The 2,996-nt window shown below is 36.0% G+C and overlaps 1 protein-coding gene across 1 annotated transcript in view; it reads left to right on the top strand.

Moving 5' to 3' along the window:
- The window catches only part of LOC107697634 (extracellular calcium-sensing receptor-like), a 6,603-nt gene extending 4,589 nt beyond the window's left edge, over positions 1–2,014 (top strand). Inside the window, exons 4-6 of the mRNA XM_016498435.1 lie at positions 443–670; positions 851–974; positions 1,101–2,014. Coding sequence (XP_016353921.1) covers positions 443–670; positions 851–974; positions 1,101–2,014 — 1,266 coding nt within the window. The remainder of the gene's footprint in view (positions 1–442; positions 671–850; positions 975–1,100) is intronic.
- Positions 2,015–2,996: the final 982 nt, after the last annotated feature.

Genomic DNA, 2,996 nt, shown 5'->3' on the forward strand with positions numbered 1-2,996 from the left:
TGCCCTGGCACATGCACTTCATGACCTAATGCAGTGTGAGGAGGGTAGTGGCCCATTTAGTGGGAACAGATGTGCCGACATAACCAACCTAAAACCCTGGCAGGTAAGGCCCACAGGTATAGTGCAGATTCTATCCAGGCATATAGAAGAGCTAAATGTGGAAATATGTGCTCTACATAGATTCATATATCAGATATCTTAATTAAATGGATATTGTCCCAATTATATTATTGATATTTTAGTAATCAAAGAAGATACATTTATATGTGATAACATTTTAAAGCATAACAATTACATTTTTAAGAAACAGTCATTCACAAATTTTTATAACAGAATTTTAAAAATTAAAAGTAAAATATTGCAGTCATGTATGAAAGACCATGTATGAATGCATATTTGTCATGTTTGACTTTTAAATGTGTTTTGTCTAAAAACTGTACAGCTGGTTCACTACCTACAGAAAGTGAACTTCACCATAGGCTTTGGGGATCATGTGTCATTTGATAAGAATGGAGATGCTCTGGCTATTTATGATGTACTAAACTGGCAACCAAACTCTGACGGATCAATACGGGTCTACACAGTTGGTGTAGTGAATGAAGGGGCAGGGAATGGGAAGGTGCTTTCACTGAACGAGGATGCGTTATACTGGAACTTTCAGTTTAAAAAAGTAATCATGTTCAGTAATTTATTAAATTATTATATATATATATATATATATATATATATATAATTAAAGGCATGTTACATTCATTTTTATATATCATAAGAATGAAACTACTACACTATATTAAGCATACACTATATCACTGTGTGCTAATAAATAACAACATATGTTGTCCGCTGACAGCCCCCAGCGTCTGTGTGCAGTGAGAGCTGCCCCCCAGGCACCAGACAAGCCATGAGGAAGGGTCTTCCTGTCTGCTGTTTTGACTGCCTGCCATGCAGAGATGGAGAGATTTCTAATACAACAGGTGAGGAGATTATTGTTGGCAAAATATATTTGAAACTGAATAAAACTTGAAAGTAATTTCTTAATAACTTTCTACTTTTTACTTTCTTCATAACATTTTTTATCTATTTTTTTTTTTTACTTACAGATGCAATTGAGTGTACTGCATGTCCAGATGAGTTCTGGTCCAATCCATATAAGGACCAGTGTGTCCCCAAAGAAGTAGAGTTTCTTTCCTATGAGGATCCTCTAGGCATCTCTCTGACTACTGCATCTCTGCTTGGCACCTGCATCTGCACTCTTATAATGGTCATCTTTGCTCATCACCGTAACACTCCCATAGTACGAGCCAACAATTCAGAGCTTAGCTTTCTGCTGCTGTTGTCACTTAAACTGTGTTTCCTGTGTGTGCTGCTGTTCATTGGCCGGCCACAGTTGTGGACATGTCAGTTAAGGCATGCTCTGTTTGGTATAAGCTTTGTCCTGTGCATGTCCAGCATCCTTGTTAAGACCATGGTGGTAATAGCTGTATTCAAGTCATCTCGGCCAGAAGGCAAAGGTGCGATGAAATGGTTTGGAGTAGCTCAACAAAGATGCACAGTTCTGGTCCTAACAGCCCTCCAGGTTGTGATATGTGCAGTCTGGCTATCAACTGCCTCTCCAACACCTCAGAAAAACAACCAGTATACTCGTTCTAAAATAGTATATGAATGTGCTATAGGCTCAGTGGCTGGGTTTTCTATGCTGCTGGGATACATTGGACTGTTGGCATCAGTAAGCTTTCTGTTAGCCTTCCTGGCGAGAAATCTACCAGATAATTTTAATGAAGCAAAGTTTATCACTTTTAGCATGTTGATTTTCTGTGCTGTGTGGATTTCATTTGTTCCAGCATATGTAAGCTCACCAGGGAAATATGCAGTGGCTGTGGAGATATTTGCAATCCTAGCTTCCAGTTTTGGATTACTGGTGGCCATATTTGCCCCTAAGTGCTACATCATCCTTTTACATCCAGAGAGAAACACTAAAAAAGCCATCATGGGAAGAGAAACACAAAATAAATAGTTTTACATTATTGTGTACTCTAATAATTTTGGTGTTCACCACTATAAACAAAGAAGTAAAACATGTAAATGCCTGTTGTTTTGTAGTATTACCATTATTATTATTATTAAAATATAAGTTATTCTTTCACTTGCTTTAAAATTACACTATTTATGTATATTTGATAAAATTACATCCTTTATAGTTTTATCCTTGTAAAATTGTAATTCTTAAGTTTACAATTTGAACTGTCCATAATATATTGAGACTTTTTATTAAATCATATACAATGTATACATATATCTCCACGTTTATCAAATGTATTTTACACTTGATTTAATAAATGATTGAGAAGAAGACTGATTAGACTTTTTTTTGAGCGAGAGAGAAAGAGAGATCAATAAGGTTCTCATGTGATTTAATTAAAATGTGAAATTCCTATGAGAAATGCTTTGAACTATGCAAGATTACATTTACATTTACATTTAGTCATTTAGCAGACGCTTTTATCCAAAGCGACTTACAAGTGAAAGATAACAACATTACAGCATTAAATTCATTCATTCATTCATTCATTCATTCTGGCCAAAATACCATAATCAGCTCCCAACAATGTAATGGGTATTGGGAAAGGCCCTTTGCCATTTCATGAGGTTAAGGGACAGAAACCATTGCAGTAGAGCAGGGGTGTGCAGCTCTGGGGCCTGATGTATAAACGTTGCGTACGCACAAAATGAGCATGGAAATGTGTGTACGCAATTTTCCACGCACATATCAGGATTTATAAAAAATAAACTAGGCGTAAATATGTGCGCACCATATGGACACTCTAGACCGTGCGTACGCACTCTTTTACTGGAGTGAGCGAAATAAAGAAGCCAACAGAATGATTTTAAAGTCTGTTTTACATTTGACATACACATTTAGATTAAATATGACACTCTGAATAATGAAATTAAGCACAAAAATTTCATGAAATTATTATCCAGAAATTACAACATTT

This window comes from Sinocyclocheilus anshuiensis, unplaced genomic scaffold (genome assembly GCF_001515605.1).
Source record: "Sinocyclocheilus anshuiensis isolate Anshui unplaced genomic scaffold, SAMN03320099.WGS_v1.1 scaffold2050, whole genome shotgun sequence".
NCBI classification, from domain to species: Eukaryota; Metazoa; Chordata; class Actinopteri; order Cypriniformes; family Cyprinidae; genus Sinocyclocheilus; species Sinocyclocheilus anshuiensis.